The 24,052-nt window shown below is 49.7% G+C and overlaps 1 protein-coding gene across 4 annotated transcripts in view; it reads right to left on the bottom strand.

The window, feature by feature from the left end:
- Positions 1-24,052, bottom strand: part of ATRNL1 (attractin like 1) — a 635,347-nt gene that overhangs the window by 28,653 nt on the left and 582,642 nt on the right. For 3 of the 4 annotated variants that reach the window (XR_011318566.1, XR_011318567.1, XM_069754362.1), the window contains exon 28: positions 1,174-1,288. The exons of the other annotated variant lie outside the window; for it this stretch is intronic. Coding sequence is in view for 1 of the 3 variants with exons in the window: in XM_069754362.1 (XP_069610463.1) it covers positions 1,174-1,288 (115 nt within the window). In the remaining 2 variants the exon portion in view is untranslated. The remainder of the gene's footprint in view (positions 1-1,173; positions 1,289-24,052) is intronic. 4 annotated transcript variants of the gene reach the window in all.

Here is a 24,052-nt window from a genome sequence, read left to right as displayed (position 1 = left end):
AAGGCCGTCACAAAGCGTCGGCGCAACGTACCGACGGACAGTGGTGATTTTTTGCACAACGTGGGCAGTGCACGCAGTGTTTCTACGCGTCCGCTGCCCATTGTGAAGTCCCAGGAAAGAGGGGGTGGAGTTCCGGCCGCGCCTGCGCAGTTCAAAATGCAGGACCCGACGTACGTTCCCTTGAACAATTTTTCGCTACGACGTTCCGCCAAATACCGACGCATCCAGTGCACGATGTATGGAACGTGTGTCCATACGTCGCGATGTGTCGGTAATACAAGTCTATGGAGAAAAAACGCATCCTGCGGGCAACTTTGCAGGATGCGTTTTTTCTCCAAAACGACGCATTGCGACGGAGGCCAAACGACGCAAGTGTGAAAGTAGCCTAAGAGGAATGTGATTCTATAATACAGCGAGGTTCTGATTACCTGGAATATCAGGGAAGAAGACATTCTGGATTATCAATGACCAGTCCGTCATTGTTAGTTTTGGTTACTGTCAGTGATATCTGTAATCTGTATGTAACCCCTTCTCATGTACAGACCATGGAATCAATGGTGCTATATAAAGAAATAATAATAATCAGAAGTTTACTATATATGTCACCAGTGGTCATGCTGTAAAACTGCACACCTGCCAATCCGGCACGGCACTATTCCTGGACCTCCGGTGTCAGAGTAATGGAATATCACGTCATCTGCAGTCAGCGGGGGTATTGATCGGTACATCACGGGGGCGCTTATTCATTTCCAGCTCATATACCATAAATTAATGGCTACATGGTGAGGAATTGCTAAGCAGAAAACAGAAGATGACACTCAATGCCGACAACAATGTATCACTTCTCCCGGATCTGATCCCTTCTGCTACAATGTATCAATTCTGCACCATGGAAACTGTTGCCCATAGCGACCTCTAGACTCCAGGGTTTCGATCCTATGCAGGAAAAGTTTCCTAACTTTCTTATTAGCTTTTAAGTGTTCATTTCTCATCATCTCAGATCTCTGTTTGCTGTCGGTGAATGAGAACACTCTTTACATTAAGAGCAATAATCATCCTCAGGCACACAGTGTATCCAGTGCAGACAGTGGGTGCCTGCACTCCAGACTGACACACTGTAACAAACCAGCAGACAGCACATGGAATCTATGTGCCAGGATGTCAGAGGCTCACCTGATTGTCCTGGTGGAGGAACTCCGGCCAATCCTCTGGGCAGACAGAGGAAGACGGTGAGGACAGCGGCTTTGTTCCCGGAACATGGCTCGATGGCAATTGGTTTTGGCACGCCCTGCAGGAGAGAAAGGAGACGTTACAACATATAGATGACACTTACATGAAGATGTATCTCTAGGGGTGGACGAGAGATCAAGGCCGCAAATGAGGGCCTGTCCGAACATCCGGTAGTGAGCATGGCCCTTTAAGAGTAAGAACTATAGAACCAATATGTCAAGTACCGGAACTGTAGGACCAGGACATCCAGAACCAGGTCTGTAGGACCAGGAAATCCAGAACCAGGTCTGTAGGACCAGGACATCCAGAACCAGGTCTGTAGGACCAGGAAATCCAGAACCAGGTCTGTAGGACCAGGACATCCAGAACCAGGTCTGTAGGACCAGGATGTCCAGAACCAGGTCTGTAGGACCAGGACATCCAGAACCAGGTCTGTAGGACCAGGAAATCCAGAACCAGGTCTGTAGGACCAGGACATCCAGAACCAGGTCTGTAGGACCAGGACATCAAGAACCAGGTCTGTAGGACCAGGAAATCCAGAACCAGGTCTGTAGGACCAGGACATCCAGAACCAGGTCTGTAGGACCAGGATGTCCAGAACCAGGTCTGTAGGATCAGGACGTCCAGAACCAGGTCTGTAGGACTAGGATGTCCAGAACCAGGTCTGTAGGACCAGGATGTCCAGAACCAGGTCTGTAGGACCAGGATGTCCAGAACCAGGTCTGTAGGACCAGGATGTCCAGAACCAGGTCAGTAGGACCAGGACTTCCAGAACCAGGTCTGTAGGACCAGGACATCCAGAACCAGGTCTGTAGGATCAGGACATCCAGAACCAGGTCTGTAGGATCAGGATGTCCAGAACCAGGTCTGTAGGATCAGGACGTCCAGAACCAGGTCTGTAGGACTAGGATGTCCAGAACCAGGTCTGTAGGACCAGGATGTCCAGAACCAGATCTGTAGGACCAGGATGTCAGGCACTACAATTATAGAACCAGGATGTCAGCACCAGCATAATTGGACCAGGATGTCAGCACCAGAATTATAGGACAGGATGTCCAGAACCAGGTCTGTAGGATCAGGATGTCCAGAACCAGGTCTGTAGGATCAGGATGTCCAGAACCAGGTCTGTAGGATCAGGATGTCCAGAACCAGGTCTGTAGGACCAGGATGTCCAGAACAAGGTCTGTAGGACCAGGATGTCAGCACCAGAATTATAGGACCAGGATGTCAGCGTTCAGGTATAAAGCACCGGGATGTCAGGAACCAGGATTATACGACCAAGGTATCTTGCACCAGTACCGGCGGCCGGGTCTCTACGCTGCAGCGGGGGGTGGTGGTGGTGGGGGGGGGGTTGGTTGCTTAAGTCTTAACTCCTGTAGAGAAAGTTCCCGCTGATTTCAGCTCTGATATCGGCTCTGACATTTTCTGCACGGTGTAATTACAGTTATGTCAGCGCATCGGCGACAGAAAAAATGACGAATGAATCCACTGATTTCTGTAAACACCGACAAGATGAATGTGACTATAAACATTTCTCACGCCCCAACATCCTGCAAACTCCCGATACGATGAAACAGCAGCATTATCCACAAACCGGCAGCAAAAAGAGACACGATATGAAGGAGAGAAGAAGAAAGTCACCAGGGAATGTCTGAGAGCAAAAAACAACAACGTATATACAGAGCGCGGACCCACAGCTATACAGCAAACGTACAGACAACTGCACCAGCAGAATAGTGAGCGCAGCTCTGGGGTATAATACAGGAGGTAACTCAGGATCAGTAATGTAATGTATGTACACAGTGACTGCGCCAGCAGAATAGTGAGTGCAGCTCTGGGGTATAATACAGGATGTAACTCAGGATCAGTAATGTAATGTATGTACACAGTGACTGCACCAGCAGAATAGTGAGTGCAGCTCTGGGGTATAATACAGGATGTAACTCAGGATCAGTAATGTAATGTATGTACACAGTGACTGCACCAGCAGAATAGTGAGCGCAGCTCTGGGGTATAATACAGGAGGTAACTCAGGATCAGTAATGTAATGTATGTACACAGTGACTGCACCAGCAGAATAGTGAGTGCAGCTCTGGGATATAATACAGGATATAACTCAGGATCAGTAATGTAATGTATGTACACAGTGACTGCACCAGCAGAATAGTGAGTGCAGCTCTGGGGTATAATACAGGATGTAACTCAGGACCAGTAATGTAATGTATGTACACAGTGACTGCACCAGCAGAATAGTGAGTGCAGCTCTGGGGTATAATACAGGATGTAACTCAGGATCAGTAATGTAATGTATGTACACAGTGACTGCACCAGCAGAATAGTGAGTGCAGCTCTGGAGTATAATACAGGAGGTAACTCAGGATCAGTAATGTAATGTATGTACACAGTGACTGCACCAGCAGAATAGTGAGTGCAGCTCTGGAGTATAATACAGGATGTAACTCAGGATCAGTAATGTAATGTATGTACACAGTGACTGCACCAGCAGAATAGTGAGTGCAGCTCTGGGGTATAATACAGGATGTAACTCAGGATCAGTAATGTAATGTATGTACACAGTGACTGCACCAGCAGAATAGTGAGTGCAGCTCTGGAGTATAATACAGGAGGTAACTCAGGATCAGCAATGTAATGTATGTACACAGTGACTGCACCAGCAGAATAGTGAGTGCAGCTCTGGATTATAATACAGGATGTAACTCAGGATCAGTAATGTAATGTATGTACACAGTGACTGCACCAGCAGAATAGTGAGTGCAGCTCTGGAGTATAATACAGGAGGTAACTCAGGATCAGTAATGTAATGTATGTACACAGTGACTGCACCAGCAGAATAGTGAGTGCAGCTCTGGGGTATAAAACAGGATGTAACTCAGGGTCAGTAATGTAATGTATGTACACAGTGACTGCACCAGCAGAATAGTGAGTGCAGCTCTGGGGCATAATACAGGAGGTAACTCAGGATCAGTAATGTAATGTATGTACACAGTGACTGCACCAGCAGAATAGTGAGTGCAGCTCTGGAGTATAATGCAGGATGTAACTCAGGATCAGTAATGTAATGTATGTACACAGTGACTGCACCAGCAGAATAGTGAGTGCAGCTCTCGGGTATAATACAGGATGTAACTCAGGATCAGTAATGTAATGTATGTACACAGTGACTGCACCAGCAGAATAGTGAGTGCAGCTCTGGGGTATAATACAGGATGTAACTCAGGGTCAGTAATGTAATGTATGTACACAGTGACTGCACCAGCAGAATAGTGAGTGCAGCTCTGGAGTATAATACAGGATATAACTCAGGATCAGTAATGTAATGTATTTACACAGTGACTGCACCAGCAGAATAGTGAGTGCAGCTCTGGAGTATAATACAGGATGTAACTCAGGATCAGTAATGTAATGTATGTACACAGTGACTGCACCAGCAGAATAGTGAGTGCAGCTCTGGAGTATAATACAGGATGTAACTCAGGATCAGTAATGTAATGTATGTACACAGTGACTGCACCAGCAGAATAGTGAGTGCAGCTCTGGAGTATAATACAGGAGGTAACTCAGGATCAGTAATGCAATGTATGTACACAGTGACTGCACCAGCAGAATAGTGAGTGCAGCTCTGGGGTATAATACATGATGTAACTCAGGATCAGTAATGTAATGTATGTACACAGTGACTGCACCAGCAGAATAGTGAGTGCAGCTCTGGAGTATAATACATGATGTAACTCAGGATCAGTAATGTAATGTATGTACACAGTGACTGCACCAGCAGAATAGTGAGTGCAGCTCTGGGGTATAATACAGGAGGTAACTCAGGATCAGTAATGTAATGTATGTACACAGTGACTGCACCAGCAGAATAGTGAGTGCAGCTCTGGGGCATAATACAGGAGGTAACTCAGGATCAGTAATGTAATGTATGTACACAGTGACTGCACCAGCAGAATAGTGAGTGCAGCCCTGGAGTATAATACAGGAGGTAACTCAGGATCAGTAATGTATGTACACAGTGACTGCACCAGCAGAATAGTGAGTGCAGCTCTGGGGTATAATACAGGATGTAACTCAGGATCAGTAATGTAATGTATGTACACAGTGACTGCACCAACAGAATAGTGAGTGCAGCTCTGGAGTATAATACAGGATGTAACTCAGGATCAGTAATGTAATGTATGTACACAGTGACTGCACCAGCAGAATAGTGAGTGCAGCTCTGGGGCATAATACAGGAGGTAACTCAGGATCAGTAATGTAATGTATGTACACAGTGACTGCACCAGCAGAATAGTGAGTGCAGCTCTGGAGTATAATACAGGATGTAACTCAGGATCAGTAATGTAATGTATGTACACAGTGACTGCACCAGCAGAATAGTGAGTGCAGCTCTCGGGTATAATACAGGATGTAACTCAGGATCAGTAATGTAATGTATGTACACAGTGACTGCACCAGCAGAATAGTGAGTGCAGCTCTGGGGTATAATACATGATGTAACTCAGGATCAGTAATGTAATGTATGTACACAGTGACTGCACCAGCAGAATAGTGAGTGCAGCTCTGGAGTATAATACAGGAGGTAACTCAGGATCAGTAATGTAATGTATGTACACAGTGACTGCACCAGCAGAATAGTGAGTGCAGCTCTGGGGTATAATACAGGATGTAACTCAGGGTCAGTAATGTAATGTATGTACACAGTGACTGCACCAGCAGAATAGTGAGTGCAGCTCTGGAGTATAATACAGGATATAACTCAGGATCAGTAATGTAATGTATTTACACAGTGACTGCACCAGCAGAATAGTGAGTGCAGCTCTGGAGTATAATACAGGATGTAACTCAGGATCAGTAATGTAATGTATGTACACAGTGACTGCACCAGCTGAATAGTGAGTGCAGCTCTGGATTATAATACAGGATGTAACTCAGGATCAGTAATGTAATGTATGTACACAGTGACTGCACCAGCAGAATAGTGAGTGCAGCTCTGGAGTATAATACAGGAGGTAACTCAGGATCAGTAATGTAATGTATGTACACAGTGACTGCACCAGCAGAATAGTGAGTGCAGCTCTGGGGTATAATACAGGAGGTAACTCAGGATCAGTAATGTAATGTATGTACACAGTGACTGCACCAGCAGAATAGTGAGTGCAGCTCTGGGGCATAATACAGGAGGTAACTCAGGATCAGTAATGTAATGTATGTACACAGTGACTGCACCAGCAGAATAGTGAGTGCAGCCCTGGAGTATAATACAGGAGGTAACTCAGGATCAGTAATGTATGTACACAGTGACTGCACCAGCAGAATAGTGAGTGCAGCTCTGGGGTATAATACAGGATGTAACTCAGGATCAGTAATGTAATGTATGTACACAGTGACTGCACCAGCAGAATAGTGAGTGCAGCTCTGGAGTATAATACAGGATGTAACTCAGGATCAGTAATGTAATGTATGTACACAGTGACTGCACCAGCAGAATAGTGAGTGCAGCTCTGGGGCATAATACAGGAGGTAACTCAGGATCAGTAATGTAATGTATGTACACAGTGACTGCACCAGCAGAATAGTGAGTGCAGCTCTGGAGTATAATACAGGATGTAACTCAGGATCAGTAATGTAATGTATGTACACAGTGACTGCACCAGCAGAATAGTGAGTGCAGCTCTGGGGCATAATACAGGAGGTAACTCAGGATCAGTAATGTAATGTATGTACACAGTGACTGCACCAGCAGAATAGTGAGTGCAGCTCTGGGGTATAATACAGGAGGTAACTCAGGATCAGTAATGTAATGTATGTACACAGTGACTGCACCAGCAGAATAGTGAGTGCAGCTCTGGGGTATAATACAGGATGTAACTCAGGATCAGTAATGTAATGTATGTAAACAGTGACTGCACCAGCAGAATAGTGAGTGCAGCTCTGGAGTATAATACAGCATGTAACTCAGGATCAGTAATGTAATGTATGTACACAGTGACTGCACCAGCAGAATAGTGAGTGCAGCTCTGGGGTATAATACAGGATGTAACTCAGGATCAGTAATGTAATGTATGTACACAGTGACTGCACCAGCAGAATAGTGAGTGCAGCTCTGGGGTATAATACAGGATGTAACTCAGGATCAGTAATGTAATGTATGTACACAGTGACTGCACCAGCAGAATAGTGAGTGCAGCTCTGGAGTATAATACAGGAGGTAACTCAGGATCAGCAATGTAATGTATGTACACAGTGACTGCTCCAGCAGAATAGTGAGTGCAGCTCTGGGGTATACTACAGGATGTAACTCAGGATCAGTACAGGTTAATACTTGTGAAACATACATTTTTATTTACTTACAAATTGTGTCGAGCATTACATCTTATTGACATTAAATTCTTAATGATTAACACAATGTTATGGGGGTTAGGGAAGGGAAGAGGACGGGGAAATGGTGACATTACAGTAACTATCCAATCACATTCTCTATATGCGAATCTGCAAAGTTATTTAATAACGGTATTTAAGCGGAAAGATAACCAATTGTTCCATTTTTTATTAAATTGAGCTATATTATTATTAGATGGAGCGATTATTTTTTCCGATAGGCAATTCTCGTTGATCAGTGATACGACCTCGGACAGTGAGGGGCATTTGGATTACAGGATAATACTAATAATACTTTTTCTCTCCTCCCCGTTGCAGCCGAGCTTTGAGTGCAGTGAGTCAGTGTGTACAGAATAATATTTGGAATTGAGAGTCCTCAGTGGTTGATACCTTTAATGGCAAACTGAAAAGATGGTAACAAATTGCAGCTTTCCAGACTACACAGGTCCCTTCATCAGGCAAAGACTAAAACACATTCTGAAGAATCAGATATTTATACACAACACAGCACAGATAAATGCCATAGACAAGACAGGTGAGGTGAGGCAGAATTACCATTATGTGAGTGATAAACAGTTATGTCCATAAATATTTAACCAGTTCTTAGATCAGGATTGTTTTATTGTCCTCTGATTGGGGTCTGGTTCTGTTGTGATGACCCCACATGGTCTGAGGAGCAAGTTCCTTAGTTGATGTAAAAAGACATAAATCCATGCGACACATTCATTCCTGCACTGAGACTGTCAAATGTCATCATCAGCTTATTCTCCCAGACTCTATGAGATTTGAAGTTACCTTTTAATACAAGTAATTTCATGTCCATAATGTTATGATTGGAGAGACAAAAATGTATTGCCACAGGTAGATCCATTCTTCTTTCTCTTATTGTGTGGCGATGACATCCTTTCCTGTATCAGTGTGTACAGGGACCTGCAGTAGTCAGAGACACACCTCCTGTCTCACGATTGGTTCAGGTTGGCCTATCCTCTGTCCCCTCAGATTGGCTGCAGGGTACGGCTTCACCATAATGTGACTCTATGGGGCAGATGGTTATTCCGGGGGTCCTGGATGGGGACTTCATTACTGATTCTGTGTCTGGTATTTCTGGCTCCTGGTCCTAGTCCCATCCTGTACATACAGCAGCACAGAGACATTACGGGCGACGTCCGGAGAGTGATCCAGGTACAGTCCTGATCCGGTGACCACCTCTGTTCTTGCACAGACGTCAGTGGCTGCGGTGGGTAATGGCTACACTGGGGGTTATAGGGTTCTTGGATGGTTTAGAATCGCAGGATTGCCGTGAGGAACGATCTTCTCTTAATAAGCCGTTTGTTAGTAAAAGCTTTTAAAACCAGTTTTACTGATTTTCATTTGTTTTTCAAACCTATTTTTATGGAAGCAAATTATAATAGAGAGCACACTCGTATATCAGCGGTTATGGCTGCGCGCAGACAGCTATATGGGAGCGCGGCACAATAATTATCAGAGCTACAGTATTTGCAGAAGGAAACGAGCTGCAGACGTGTTCAGTAACACAATGTGACCTTCCGGGGCTCGTGTCCCTGCAGGAGACCCTGATACATAGAGACCCCGTGATATAAATGCACTATATATATTGTCACATTGTGAGCACTCGGGCGGACATATCAGTGGTGCAACCTGTGTGGCCCCACAGGGGCCCAAGAGGTGAGGGGCCACATCTGTCTGTGTCCGCCAGTGTGAGCGCTTCTATGTATAGCGACACTGTGTGAAGAATTATCAGCAGTCTGTCTCATCTCCCTGATGTGGGTAAATATATACGGTATATAAACTGCTGAAAAAACGGGAACACTTACACTACACAGTGTAACTCAGAGTCAATCACTTCTGTGAAATCATCCTGTCCAGTTCATCACCGATTGTGAATCAATCTCTGCTGCTGTTGTGCAAGTGGAGCAGACAACAGGCAGAAATGATCAGCAATTAGCAAGACAACCCTATAAAGGAGCTGTTCTGCAGGGGGTGACCACACACAATTTCTCTGTTCTCATCCGTTTTGGCTGTTTTGGTTACTTTTGCATTTGGTCATTGCTCTCACCCCTAGGAGGTACTGTTCAGAAGCATGATGTGGTATCTACAACCCACAAAAGTTGCTTAGGTAATACAGCTCATCCAGGATGGCACATCAATGTGAGCCGTGGCAAGAAGGGTACCTGTGTCTGTCAGCACAGTGTCTAGAGCATGGAGCAGATAGCAGGAGACAGGCCAGAACACCAGGAGCCATGGAGGGGGCCGTGGGAGGGCAACAACCCAGCAGCAGGACCGCTATCTCCTCCTTTGTGCAAGGAGGAACAGGAGGAGCACTGCCAGAGCCCTGCAAAATGACCTCCAGCAGCATGTGTCTGCTCAATCTATCAGAAACAGGGCGATTGTCATTTGCCAGAGAACACCAAGATTGGCAGACTAGACATTGGTGCCCTGTGCTCTATACGGATGGAAGTAGGTTCACATTGAGCACACGTGACAGACGTGACAGAATCTGGAGATGCCGTGGAGAGCGATCTGCTGCCTGCAACATCCTTCAGCATGAGCGGTTTGGCAGTGGGTCAGTAATGGTGTGGGGTGGCATTTCTTTGGAGGGCCGCACAGCCCTCCATGTGCTCGCCAGAGGTAGCCTGACTGCCATTAGGTACTGAGATGAGATCCTCAGACCCCTTGTGAGACCATATTCTGGTGCGGTTGTCCCTGGGTTCCTCCTAATGCAGGACAATGCCAGACATCACGTGGCTGGAGTGTCAGCAGTTCCTGCAAGATGAAGGCATTGAAGCTATGGTCTGGCCGCCCGTTCCCCAGACCTGAATCTGATTGAGCACATTTGGGACATCATGTCTCGCTCCATCCACCAACGTCACGTTGCACCACAGACTGTCCAGGAGTTGGCGGATGCATTAGTCCAGGTCTGGGAGGAGATCTCTCAGGAGACCATCCACTGCCTCATCAGGAGCATGTCCAGGCGTTGTAGGGAGATCATACAGGCACGTGGAGTCCACACACACTACTGAGCATCATTTCCTTGTCTTGGTGCATTTCCACTGAAGTTGGATCAGCCTGTAATTTGATTTTCCACTTCGATTTTGAGTATCATTCCAAATCCAGACCTCCGTGGGATATTTATTTTGATTTACATTAACATTTTTATGTTTGATTGTTCTTATCGCATTCCACTATGTAATTAATAAAGATTTGCAACTGGATTATTTCATTCAGTGATATCTAGGATGTGGGATTTTAGTGTTCCCTTTATTTTTTGGAGCAGTGTATGAAGAAATTGTCACTCAAGTATAATTCAAGAAAATAATTATAATTGCTTTCCACAGTAAAATTTTATGTTTCACTCTGTTGAAGACCTTCTTCAGACTAACAGATATCATATAGAGTATGTCAGACAAAAAGATGCTGAAAACTTGTATGAACCGCAGCATCACTAAGTAGTGGAATCCCACTCCAGGTATGGCGCCAATGCAAGTCAGCTCAAGGACACCGACGAGACTGGATGTGTCATGGAGCTGAAGAGACAAGCTGGAATACCTCTCTGTGAGAAGAGACTGCACAGGCCGTGTGCAGAGAACCACAAGTATCACTGGTTGTTATTGATGATATCTGTATATGTGACCGAGCCGGGGCTAGCTCAGCCGTGTGCAAATAGTCAGGGTCTGGTCTGGTTAGTCAGCGCCTGGACACGGCCGGGATTTAGGAGATTGTTGTGGTTCTGTAGAACCTGTAGAAAGCAACAAAAACTGTAGTCTGTGTGTGAACGCTACCCAAGACCTAACGCCTACCAGAGAGAGTGAACCCCCACTATATATATAGATAGATAGATGGATGGATGGATGGATGGATCTCCTCCGTGTGATATAGTAATATATATAGTAATATGGCCGCCCTTCTCCTCAGTGTGATATAGTAATATATATAGTAATATGACCGCCCTTCTCCTCAGTGTGATATAGTAATATATATAGTAATATGGCCGCCCTTCTCCTCAGTGTGATATAGTAATATATAGTAATATGGCCGCCCTTCTCCTCCGTGTGATATAGTAATATATATAGTAATATGGCCGCCCTTCTCCTCAGTGTGATATAGTAATATATATAGTAATATGGCCGCCCTTCTCCTCAGTGGTGATATAGTAATATATATAGTAATATGGCCGCCCTTCTCCTCAGTGTGATATAGTAATATATATAGTAATATGGCCGCCCGTCTCCTCAGTGTGGTATAGTAATATATATTGTAATATGGCCGCCCGTCTCCTGTGGTGCGGTTCCCATGGTGCGGCTCCTGTGGTGCGGCTCCTGTGGTGCGGTTCCCGTGATGCGGCTCCTGTGGTGCTTCTCCTGTGGTGCGGTTCCCATGGTGCGGCTCCTGTGGTGCGGTTCCCGTGGTGCGGTTCCCGTGGTGCAGCTCCCGTGGTGCAGCTCCCGTGGTGCGGCTCCCGTGGTGCGGTTCCCGTGGTGCTTCTCCTGTGGTGCGGTTCCCATGGTGCGGCTCCTGTGGTGCGGTTCCCGTGGTGCGGTTCCCGTGGTGCAGCTCCCGTGGTGCAGCTCCCGTGGTGCGGCTCCCGTGGTGCGGTTCCCGTGGTGCTTCTCCTATGGTGCGGTTCCCATGGTGCGGCTCCTGTGGTGCGGTTCCCGTGGTGCGGTTCCCGTAGTACGGCTCCTGTGATGTGGCTCCTGTGGTGCTTCTCCTGTGGTGCGGTTCCCGTGTTGCGGCTCCTGTGGTGCGGTTCCCATGGTGCGGCTCCTGTGGTGCTTCTCCTGTGGTGCGGTTCCCGTGGTGCGGCTCCTGTGGTGCTTCTCCTGTGGTGTGGCTCCCGTTGTGCGGCTCCTGTGGTGCTTCTCCTGTGGTGTGGCTCCTGTGGTGCGGTTCCTGTGGTGCTTCTCCTGTGGTGCGGTTCCCGTGGTGCGGCTCCGGTGGTGCTTCTCCTGTGGTGCGGTTCCCGTGGTGCGGCTCCCGTGGTGCGGTTCCCGTGGTGCGGCTCCCGTGATGCGGCTCCTGTGGTGCAGTTCCCGTGGTGCAGCTCCTGTGGTGCTGCTCCTGTGGTGCGGTTCCCGTGGTGCGGCTCCTGTGGTGCTTCTCTTGTGGTGCGGCTCCTGTGGTACGGTTCCCGTGGTGCGGCTCCTGTGGTGCGGTTCCCATGGTGCGGCTCCCGTGATGCGGCTCCTGTGGTGCTTCTCCTGTGGTGCAGTTCTCATGGTGCAGCTCCTGTGGTGCTTCTCTTGTGGTGCGGCTCCTGTGGTGCTTCTCCTGTGGTGCGGTTCCCGTGGTGCAGCTCCTGTGATGCGGTTCCCGTGGTGTGGCTCCCGTGATGCGGCTCCTGTGGTGCTTCTCCTGTGGTGCGGTTCCCGTGGTATGGCTCCTGTGGTGCGGCTCCCGTGATGCGGCTCCTGTGGTGCTTCTCCTGTGGTGCAGTTCCCATGATGCAGCTCCTGTGGTGCTTCTCCTGTGGTGCAGTTCCCGTGGTGCAGCTCCTGTGGTGCTTCTCCTGTGGTGCGGTTCCCGTGGTATGGCTCCTGTGGTGCTTCTCCTGTGGTGCGGCTCCCATGGTGCGGCTCCCGTGGAGCGGCTCCTGTGTGGCAGTTCCTGAGCAGTGGCTCTCATGGTGCAGCGCTCGCCTCGTCCCCTCCATTAGCGGTGATCGCGGCGTTTCTTTCTTACTCCATCCCCATTGGATCTCACATCTCGGCTCCTCACCCATCTCCCCCCCCCCCCCAATAATAATGATTTCTTCTGGCGAGGAGGCAAGAGACGCATCAATCCTTAATTTCTCCATCCAATCTCCTAATTGCTTTCTTGGCATGCGGCTGCGGCGTGGCGGCTCGTGTGATGCATTTACTGCGCCGATCAGTAAAATCAGTCAAATAAAGAGAAAATACGCGAGACGACGCGGAGGGGGAGAGGGTCCGGCCGGAGCAGAGTCACGGAGGACGCGAGAATCGTATGCAGATGTCGGGGTCCGGCCGTGCTCCACGCTAATAATCCCAGAATCATCCAGCTGTGGCAGAGAAATCTAGAAATTGTGATAGTCAAAGGCCGCAGTGTTCGAGAGGCTGCAGTGTATGGGAGGATGCAGTGTGCAGGAGGCTGCAGTGTACGGGAGGATGCAGTGTGCCGGAGGCCGCAGTGTATGGGAGGATGCAGTGTGCCGGAGGCCGCAATGTATGGGAGGATGCAGTGTCCTGGAGGCCGCAGTGTATGGGAGGATGCAGTGTGCCGGAGGCCGCAGTGTCCTGGAGGCCGCAGTGTATGGGAGGATGCAGTGTGCCGGAGGCCGCAGTGTACGGGAGGATGCAGTGTATGACAGGCCGCAGTGTACGGGAGGATGCAGTGTGCCGGAGGCCGCAGTGTACGGGAGGATGCAGTGTGCCGGAGGCCGCAGTGTACGGGAGGATGCAGTGTGCTGGAGGCCGCAGTGTACGGGAGGATGCAGTGTATGACAGGCCGCAGTGTACGGGAGGATGCAGTGTGCCGGAGGCCGCAGTGTACGGGAAGCCGCAGTTTATGGGAGAATGCAGTGTGCTGGAGGCTGCAGTGTGCGGGAGGCTGCAGTGTATGAGAGGCCGCAGTGTACGAGAGGCCGCAGTGTACGGGAGGCTGCAGTGTACGGGAGGCTGCAGTGTATGAGAGGCCGCAGTGTAGGAGAGGCTGCATTGTCCGGGAAGCCGCAGTTTATGGGAGGCTGCAGTGTGCGGGAGGACGCAGTGTCCAGGAGGCCGCAATGTACGGGAGGCTGCAGTGTACGGGAGGCTGCAGTGTATGAGAGGCCGCAGTGTAGGAGAGGCTGCATTGTCCGGGAAGCCGCAGTTTATGGGAGGCTGCAGTGTGCGGGAGGACGCAGTGTCCAGGAGGCCATAGTGTATGAGAGGCCGCAGTGTACGGGGGGATGCAGTCTGCTGGAGGCTGCAGTTTATGGGAGGATGCAGTGTGCTGGAGGCTGCAGTGTGCGTTAGGCTGCAGTGTGCGGGAGGCTGCAGTGTGCGGGAGGCCGCATTGTGCGGGAGGCTGTAGTGTGCGGGAGGCTGCATTGTGCGGGAGGCTGCAGTGTGCGGGAGGCCGCATTGTGCGGGAGGTCGCAGTGTACGGGAAGCCGCAGTTTATGGGAGAATGCAGTGTGCTGGAGGCTGCAGTGTGCGGGAGGATGCAGTGTACGAGAGGCCGCAGTGTACGGGGGGATGCAGTGTGCTGGAGACCACAGTTTATGGGAAAATGCAGTGTGCGGGAGGCTGCAGTGTGCGGGAGGCTGCAGTGTGCTGGAGGCCGCAGTGTGCGGGAGGCTGTAGTGTGCGGGAGGCTGTAGTGTGCGGGAGGCTGCAGTGTGCGGGAGGCTGCAGTGTGCAGGAGGCCGCAGTGTGCGGGAGGCCGCAGTGTACGGGAGGATGCATTTATGGGAGGATGCAGTGTGCTGGAGGCTGCAGTGTGCGGGAGGCTGCAGTGTGCGGGAGGCCGCAGTGTGCGGGAGGCCGCAGTGTGCGGGAGGATGCAGTGTGCGGGAGGATGCAGTGTACGGGAGGATGCAGTGTACGGGAGGATGCAGTGTGCGGGAGGATGTAGAGTACGGGAGGATGTAGTGTACGGGAGGATGCAGTGTACGGGAGGATGTAGTGTGCGGGAGGATGCAGTGTACGGGAGGATGCAGTGTACGGGAGGATGCAGTGTACGGGAGGATGCAGTGTGCGGGAGGATGCAGTGTACGGGAGGATGTAGTGTACGGGAGGATGCAGTGTGCGGGAAGATGCAGTGTGCGGGAGTATGTACTGTACGGGAGGATGCAGTGTGCGGGAGGATGCAGTGTACGGGAGGATGCAGTGTGCAGGAGGATGCAGTGTGCGGGAGGATGCAGTGTGCGGGAGGATGCAGTGTGCGGGAGGATGCAGTGTACGGGAGGATGCAGTGTACGGGAGGATGCAGTGTACGGGAGGATGCAGTGTGCGGGAGGATGCAGTGTGCGGGAGGATGCAGTGTGCGGGAGGATGCAGTGTACGGGAGGATGCAGTGTACGGGAGGATGTAGTGTACGGAAGGATGCAGTGTGCGGGAGGATGCAGTGTACGGGAGGATGCAGTGTACGGGAGGATGTAGTGTACGGGAGGATGCAGTGTGCGGGAGGATGCAGTGTACGGGAGGATGTACTGTACGGGAGGATGCAGTGTGCGGGAGGATGCAGTGTACGGGAGGATGCAGTGTACGGGAGGATGCAGTGTAAGGGAGGATGCAGTGTACGGGAGGATGTAGTGTACGGGAGGATGCAGTGTGCGGGAGGATGCAGTGTGCGGGAGGATGCAGTGTACGGGAGGATGTAGTGTACGGGAGGATGCAGTGTGCGGGAGGATGCAGTGTACGGGAGGATGTACTGTACGGGAGGATGCAGTGTACGGGAGGATGCAGTGTACGGGAGGATGCAGTGTAAGGGAGGATGCAGTGTACGGGAGGATGTAGTGTACGGGAGGATGCAGTGTGCGGGAGGATGCAGTGTGCGGGAGGATGCAGTGTGCGGGAGGATGCAGTGTACGGGAGGATGTAGTGTACGGGAGGATGCAGTGTGCGGGAGGATGCAGTGTACGGGAGGATGTACTGTACGGGAGGATGCAGTGTGCGGGAGGATGCAGTGTACGGGAGGATGCAGTGTACGGGAGGATGCAGTGTGCGGGAGGATGCAGTGTGCGGGAGGATGCAGTGTACGGGAGGATGCAGTGTGCGGGAAGATGCAGTGTGCCACTCTTCTGCGTTGGGGATTTTACACCAACACTGGGGAAAAAACATACTGCTGCACAAAATGTCACCCTCATGTGGATCCACTGCAGCCGTGGTCCGCAACCCTGATCTCAATCCCAACCAACCAGTATCAGCCCCAGCGCCCCGACACATCCGACAACCGTGGCCCCGACACATCCGACAACCGTGGCCCCGACACATCCGACAACCGTGGCCCCGACACATCCGACAACCGTGGCCCCGACACATCCGACAACCGTGGCCCCGACACATCCGACAACCGTGGCCCCGACACATCCGACAACCCTGGCCCGACACATCCGACAACCGTGGCCCCGACACATCCGACAACCCTGGCCCCGACACATCCGACAACCCTGGCCCCGACACATCCGACAACCCTGGCCCCGACACATCCGACAACCGTGGCCCCGACACATCCGACAACCGTGGCCCCGACACATCCGACAACCCTGGCCCCGACACATCCGACAACCGTGGCCCCGACACATCCGACAACCCTGGCCCCGACACATCCGACAACCCTGGCCCCGACACATCCGACAACCCTGGCCCCGACACATCCGACAACCCTGGCCCCGACACATCCGACAACCGTGGCCCCGACACATCCGACAACCGTGGCCCCGACACATCCGACAACCCTGGCCCCGACACATCCGACAACTCTGGCCCCGACACATCCGACAACCGTGGCCCCGACACAACCGTTCTGCTGTTACATTGTGTCTTAGCCTCCAGTCACCTCCAGAGCTGCACTCACTATTCTGCTGTTACATTGTGTCTTAGCCTCCAGTCACCTCCAGAGCTGCACTCACTATTCTGCTGTTACATTGTGTCTTAGCCTCCAGTCACCTCCAGAGCTGCACTCACTATTCTGCTGTTACATTGTGTCTTAGCCTCCAGTCACCTCCAGAGCTGCACTCACTATTCTGCTGTTACATTGTGTCTTAGCCTCCAGTCACCTCCAGAGCTGCACTCACTATTCTGCTGTTACATTGTGTCTTAGCCTCCAGTCACCTCCAGAGCTGCACTCACTATTCTGCTGTTACATTGTGTCTTAGCCACCAGTCACCTCCAGACTCTGTCGCACAGACACATTTGAGGGGTCCGCCGCCTTGCTCGCCACTTCCTTTAGGGGCCGCGCACTGCGGGGAACATCTGAGGCCCATAAATCCGGTGCCGACTGCGATCTTTTTGTTTGGAAGCTTTTTTAATGCTCTCGTCTCACGTTTCATCTCACTTTATAATCTTTACTCAAAGAAGAAACAGAAAACGTTAATATTTTATGTCTATTGTTCCACAGCCGCCGAGGAGATACATCCAGCAATCTGCAACAATGCGCATTTAAGGGGGCGGAGACCCCACAGTCCACAGGTTATATCAGTGCTGGAGCGTTATAAGAGGCTGATATCAGTCACATATGATGTAATGTCTGGAGGTTATATCAGTGCTGGAGCGTTATAAGAGGGGCTGATATCAGTCACATATGGTGTAATGTCTGGGGGTTATATCAGTACTGGAGCGTTATAAGAGGGGCTGATATCAGTCACATATGGTGTAATGTCTGGGGTTATATCAGTACTGGAGCGTTATAAGAGGGGCTGATATCAGTCACATATGGTGTAATGTCTGGGGCTTATATCAGTACTGGAGCGTTATAAGAGGGGCTGATATCAGTCACATATGGTGTAATGTCTGGGGTTATATCAGTACTGGAGCGTTATAAGAGGGGCTGATATCAGTCACCTATGATGTAATATCTGGGGGTTATATCAGTACTGGAGCGTTATAAGAGGGGCTGATATCAGTCACATATGGTGTAATGTCTGGGGGTTATATCAGTACTGGAGCGTTATAAGAGGGGCTGATATCAGTCACCTATGATGTAATATCTGGGGGTTATATCAGTACTGGAGCGTTATAAGAGGGGCTGATATCAGTCACATATGGTGTAATGTCTGGGGTTATATCAGTACTGGAGTGTTATAAGAGGCTGATATCAGTCACATATGGTGTAATGTCTGGGGGTTATATCAGTACTGGAGCGTTATAAGAGGGGCTGATATCAGTCACCTATGATGTAATATCTGGGGGTTATATCAGTACTGGAGCGTTATAAGAGGGGCTGATATCAGTCACATATGGTGTAATGTCTGGAGGTTATATCAGTACTGGAGCGTTATAAGAGGCTGATATCAGTCACATATGGTGTAATGTCTGGAGGTTATATCAGTACTGGAGCGTTATAAGAGGGGCTGATATCAGTCACATATGATGTAATATCTGGGGGTTATATCAGTACTGGAGCGTTATAAGAGGCTGATATCAGTCACATATGGTGTAATGTCTGGAGGTTATATCAGTACTGGAGCGTTATAAGAGGGGCTGATATCAGTCACATATGGTGTAATATCTGGGGGTTATATCAGTACTGGAGCGTTATAAGAGGGGCTGATATCAGTCACATATGGTGTAATGTCTGGGGGTTATATCAGTACTGGAGCGTTATAAGAGGCTGATATCAGTCACATATGGTGTAATGTCTGGAGGTTATATCAGTGCTGGAGCGTTATAAGAGGCTGATATCAGTCACATATGGTGTAATGTCTGGAGGTTATATCAGTACTGGAGCGTTATAAGAGGCTGATATCAGTCACCTATGATGTAATGTCTGGGGGTTATATCAGTACTGGAGCGTTATAAGAGGGGCTGATATCAGTCACATATGGTGTAATATCTGGGGGTTATATCAGTACTGGAGCGTTATAAGAGGGGCTGATATCAGTCACATATGGTGTAATGTCTGGGGGTTATATCAGTACTGGAGCGTTATAAGAGGGGCTGATATCAGTCACATATGGTGTAATGTCTGGGGGTTATATCAGTACTGGAGCGTTATAAGAGGCTGATATCAGTCACATATGGTGTAATGTCTGGAGGTTATATCAGTACTGGAGCGTTATAAGAGGCTGATATCAGTCACCTATGATGTAATGTCTGGGGGTTATATCAGTACTGGAGCGTTATAAGTCATCGGTCTGGTATAGCAGGGTGTCCTCGCTGCAGACAGTCCCTGTAGTCGCTGTTTCCACTCTGCAGTCCGTCTCTTCTCTAGTGTGACGTGGCTGATACCAGGGAGCAGTAGCTTGTGTTCCTGTGCTTGGTTGTGTAGAGGGGACACAATGTGATCACGGTTTCGGATGTGGCGCTGATCCCCCTGGAAGCTCGGCACGTCCGCCTGCCTCCACTGTTCCGGGCCGGGGGTCCCAGGTGACCCCCTTAATTTGGTTCAGGTAAGATCCTTCTCGGAATTGCTGAGTAACACAAAGACGCTAATTGGCTTTTTCTTATTAGCAGCCGCCGCGTCTCAGCGAAGATGGTAATCAGTCGGAGAATTTCCGTTGGGAAGACGAGATTTCTTCAAGAAAAATCACAGATCAAAGTTAACAACTGGGTCAGCCATTAACCGCGTCCTGTCCGAGGAGAGCGCTGCAGACGATCACGAGCGGCCGGCGGCGGCCGGAAACGTCGTCAGACGAGCGCCAAAATCAGTAAGGCTACGTTCACACTAGCGTTCGGCTAGTGTGCGTCGTGCTAGCGTCAGCGACGCAGCGGCGACGCACGCGTCATGCGCCCCTATGTTTAACATGGGGGACGCATGCGTTTTTGCTTGTTGCGTTTTCCGACACGTGCGTCTTTTTTTACGCTAGCGTCGGACCAAGAAAACGCAACAAGTTGCATTTTTCTTGCGTCCGATTTTCATCAAAAAACGACGCACGCGTCGAAAAACGCAGCGTTTTTGCGTGCGTTTGCACGCGTTTTTCGGTGCGTTGTGCGTCGCGTCGCCGACGCAGCGGCGCACAACGCTAGTGTGAACGTAGCCTAAGATGGCTGAAATGTAAGAACAATGCGGGAAGAAGATGCGGCGGCTCCGGCTCGGCCTCGCGGTCGGCAGCGTGCTCTCCGGACCTTACACCGAGCTGCAGCCATCGCAGGACGTAAGGGCAACGCACCGGGCCGTGCAGGAGGAGAGCGTGGCGCCATACTGACTGCCTGCAGCCTGATCCCGCCACCTAGCAGATCACATGATAATCAATGCTGGCATCAGGAAGCAAAGGGTTAACAGGTCTGTTCAGCTGATACATGTAAGAAATGTGATCACAAGGAAACAATGTAGGATGATCAACCGACCCCAAACCGCCACAGGCGGAACAGCTAAACGTGGCGCACAAGAGAGCAAGAACGGGAAACATCCGCGACCACGAGATCACCCAGAGCAGATCATATGTCACAGCGAGATCACCCAGAGCAGATCGACCGCGAGATCACCCAGAGCAGATCGTATGTCACAGCGAGATCACCCAGAGCAGATCGACCACGAGATCACCCAGAGCAGATGATACGTCACAGCGAGATCACCCAGAGCAGATCGACCGCGAGATCACCCAGAGCAGATTATCCACGACTGAGTGACCAGTCAGAGCAGATCATACGTCACTGCAAGATCACCAAGAGCAGATCATACATGACCAGATCAGATTTTTAATAAGTATTTTATCTCTCCCCAGAACTGCACTCTCAGCTACACTGCTCAGTGCTGCTGTATACTGTCCTTCGTTCTGCTGCTTTCCAGTAAGTGCTTTATTTCACTCCAGAGCTGGATTCACAGATTTACTGCTCAGTGCTACTTTATAATCTCCTACATGCTGCTGCTGTTTTCTTGCTGCTTTTTCTCACGCAGGAGCTGGATTCATGGCTACCCTTCTCAGTACTGCTGCAGGATGTCCTCCATAGCTTCCTTACACTGATGTTCTCACCAGAGCGTGAAGGATCTAGGACAACTGGCAGTTCTGCATCAAGTGAGACAAGTTACAAGGGGACGCAGACATTGACCACTGGTCAGCCACGGGGTCGTACTGTAGAAATGACCGGAGTTCTCCTTTAAACGCCGGGCACAGAGATCACTTAACTAATACTCCCAGTGTGGTCCTCCTGCGCGGATGATGGGAACAATCAATGCAAAGTGAATGACATTTAATTAGTAAATACTGAGTAACAGAGCAGTGATCAATAAGTCTCATACTGGGAAGTGTATCCTGAGCTGGGGATGCTGGGAAATATCATCAATCTTCCTAATAACACCCCCCAGCGCCTAGTGCAGGGCGGAGCGGACCCCCGTGTAACAAAATATGTCATATACGACTGTCCTGTAATAAGTGTTGAGGAGGAGGGGAGCAAAACATTCACAGGCAATGCAACTCAGAAGCCAGCAGAACAGTGACTGCAGCTCTGGAGGTGACTGGAGGATAAGACACAATGTAAGAGCAGAATAGTGACTGCAGCTCTGGAGGTGACTGGAGGATAAGACACAATGTAAGAGCAGAATAGTGAGTGCAGCTCTAGAGGTGACTGAGGATAAGACACAATGTAAGAGCAGAATAGTGACTGCAGCTCTGGAGGTGACTGAGGATAAGACACAATGTAACAATAGAATAGTGAGTGCAGCTCTAGAGGTGACTGGAGGATAAGACACAATGTAAGAGCAGAATAGTGAGTGCAGCTCTGGAGGTGACTGGAGGATAAGACACGATGTAAGAGCAGAATAGTGACTGCAGCTCTGGAGGTGACTGGAGGATAAGACACAATGTAAGAGCAGAATAGTGAGTGCAGCTCTAGAGGTGACTGGAGGATAAGACACAATGTAAGAGCAGAATAGTGACTGCAGCTCTGGAGGTGACTGGAGGATAAGACACAATGTAAGAGCAGAATAGTGAGTGCAGCTCTAGAGGTGACTGGAGGATAAGACACAATGTAAGAGCAGAATAGTGACTGCAGCTCTGGAGGTGACTGGAGGATAAGACACAATGTAAGAGCAGAATAGTGACTGCAGCTCTGGAGGTGACTGGAGGATAAGACACAATGTAAGAGCAGAATAGTGAGTGCAGCTCTAGAGGTGACTGGAGGATAAGACACAATGTAAGAGCAGAATAGTGACTGCAGCTCTGGAGGTGACTGGAGGATAAGACACGATGTAAGAGCAGAATAGTGACTGCAGCTCTGGAGGTGACTGGAGGATAAGACACAATGTAAGAGCAGAATAGTGAGTGCAGCTCTAGAGGTGACTGGAGGATAAGACACAATGTAAGAGCAGAATAGTGACTGCAGCTCTGGAGGTGACTGGAGGATAAGACACGATGTAAGAGCAGAATAGTGACTGCAGCTCTGGAGGTGACTGGAGGATAAGACACAATGTAAGAGCAGAATAGTGAGTGCAGCTCTAGAGGTGACTGGAGGATAAGACACAATGTAAGAGCAGAATAGTGACTGCAGCTCTGGAGGTGACTGGAGGATAAGACACGATGTAAGAGCAGAATAGTGACTGCAGCTCTGGAGGTGACTGGAGGATAAGACACGATGTAACAGCAGTCACAATCTAATCTCCTATCACACAATGTATCACTACTCCCATCATCCCCGACCCCAGAGCTCACAATCTAATCTCCTATCACACAATGTATCACTACTCCCATCATCCCTGACCCCGGAGCTCACAATCTAATCTCCTATCACACAGTGTATCACTACTCCCATCATCCCCGACCCCGGAGCTCACAATCTAATCTCCTATCACACAATGTATCACTACTCCCATCATCCCTGACCCCAGAGCTCACAATCTAATCTCCTATCACACAGTGTATCACTACTCCCATCATCCCCGACCCCAGAGCTCACAATCTAATCTCCTATCACACAATGTATCACTACTCCCATCATCCCCGACCCCAGAGCTCACAATCTAATCTCCTATCACACAATGTATCACTACTCCCATCATCCCCGACCCCAGAGCTCACAATCTAATCTCCTATCACACAATGTATCACTACTCCCATCATCCCCGACCCCAGAGCTCACAATCTAATCTCCTATCACACAATGTATCACTACTCCCATCATCCCCGACCCCAGAGCTCACAATCTAATCTCCTATCACACAGTGTATCACTACTCCCATCATCCCTGACCCCGGAGCTCACAATCTAATCTCCTATCACACAGTGTATCACTACTCCCATCATCCCCGACCCCAGAGCTCACAATCTAATCTCCTATCACACAATGTATCACTACTCCCATCATCCCCGACCCCAGAGCTCACAATCTAATCTCCTATCACACAGTGTATCACTACTCCCATCATCCCCGACCCCAGAGCTCACAATCTAATCTCCTATCACACAATGTATCACTACTCCCATCATCCCTGACCCCGGAGCTCACAATCTAATCTCCTATCACACAGTGTATCACTACTCCCATCATCCCCGACCCCGGAGCTCACAATCTAATCTCCTATCACACAGTGTATCACTACTCCCATCATCCCCGACCCCAGAGCTCACAATCTAATCTCCTATCACACAATGTATCACTACTCCCATCATCCCTGACCCCAGAGCTCACAACCTAATCTCCTATCACACAATGTATCACTACTCCCATCATCCCTGACCCCAGAGCTCACAATCTAATCTCCTATCACACAGTGTATCACTACTCCCATCATCCCTGACACCGGAGCTCACAATCTAATCTCCTATCACACAATGTATCACTACTCCCATCATCCCCGACCCCAGAGA

The sequence above is a fragment of the Ranitomeya imitator genome, chromosome 2, assembly GCF_032444005.1.
Source record: "Ranitomeya imitator isolate aRanImi1 chromosome 2, aRanImi1.pri, whole genome shotgun sequence".
NCBI lineage: Eukaryota > Metazoa > Chordata > Amphibia > Anura > Dendrobatidae > Ranitomeya > Ranitomeya imitator.
This window is presented reverse-complemented; position numbering and strand designations above follow the sequence as displayed.